This window comes from Eurypyga helias, unplaced genomic scaffold (genome assembly GCF_000690775.1).
Source record: "Eurypyga helias isolate BGI_N326 unplaced genomic scaffold, ASM69077v1 C15583299, whole genome shotgun sequence".
Classification (NCBI taxonomy): Eukaryota; Metazoa; Chordata; class Aves; order Eurypygiformes; family Eurypygidae; genus Eurypyga; species Eurypyga helias.
In genome coordinates this window covers 1-953 of record NW_010284349.1, presented here as the reverse complement: position 1 = coordinate 953, position 953 = coordinate 1, and the positions used below count along the sequence as shown (strand labels likewise).

General features: G+C 46.8%; 1 protein-coding gene across 1 annotated transcript; it reads right to left on the bottom strand.

Annotated features, from left to right (window-relative positions):
- Positions 1–214: 214 nt before the first annotated feature.
- Positions 215–406, bottom strand: LOC104504169 (eukaryotic translation initiation factor 1b-like; the record flags this gene model as incomplete). The annotated part of the gene is given in 1 exon segment (XM_010160026.1): positions 215–406. A coding segment is annotated over 1 exon segment (192 nt), but the record flags the coding sequence as incomplete, so codon positions are not given.
- Between the last annotated feature and the right edge of the window lie 547 nt (positions 407–953).

Genomic DNA, 953 nt, shown 5'->3' with positions numbered 1-953 from the left:
CTTATTTACTTTACTCAGGAAAGAAACGTTGAACTTTTTAGCAAAAATCAGTGTCACTAGACACTGACAGGAGTTTTGAGAAAGACAGGGAAAGGGATCAACCCGAGTATGACAGTCGTGTGCACTGAAGGAAATAAAACAAATATCCTGCTACTGAGTACCAAAAGCTCCTGCATATAATAGCTTTAGTATCAAATCAAATCCGCAACTTCACCTTTTTGAAAGCTTTCACAAGTTTCTTCTTGTCATAATCATCTGCAATTCCCTGAACAGTTGTCAGTGTCTTCCTTCCGTTTCGTTGCTGGATCCTTATATGAATGTAATCCTCAGTCCCCGCCGGGAGTAAGTCGTCACCCTTTGTTGCATCAGCAAAGGGGTCTGCAGGCAGAAAGAAGATTCATGTCATTCCCACAACAGCCCTAGGAGTTTCCTAAGCAGTAGCTCCAAGTACATCTTGAAGCATGAACACTTTAAGTATTATTTTTTTTTTAAAGATGAATCACAAGTGGTTTTTTGATACTAATCAGACTCATGTTGAAGAGTCCGATCTTCCGAAACTGTAGGTACAACAGCCACACAAGCTGCAATTTCCCAAACTTCCATGCAAAACTCAAACCTAAAACCACTGGTCACGTTTTGCCATCCGCTCGACACAAATACCCCCAAAGAGTAAAACTTCAGCAGAAACAGGAACAGAAGTAGTTCGGCTGCAGGCAGACCGACTCCTATAGAGACAAGGATGACAACAGCATTGAAGGCACTGAAAGCTGCACGAGGATGTGAGCCTCCTACCTGGGGTCTCCCCGCTGCACATGCAGCGCACATCCTGAGCCCAACGGCACGGGAGGAGAGGGCTGAGCAGCCAGCGCTGCCTCTGCTGAGTTACGCGGGCAGCACCGAGGACCGTCCAGAGGGACGTTGCCATCCAGTGGGCCCTGGTCAGGCTGGGGAGG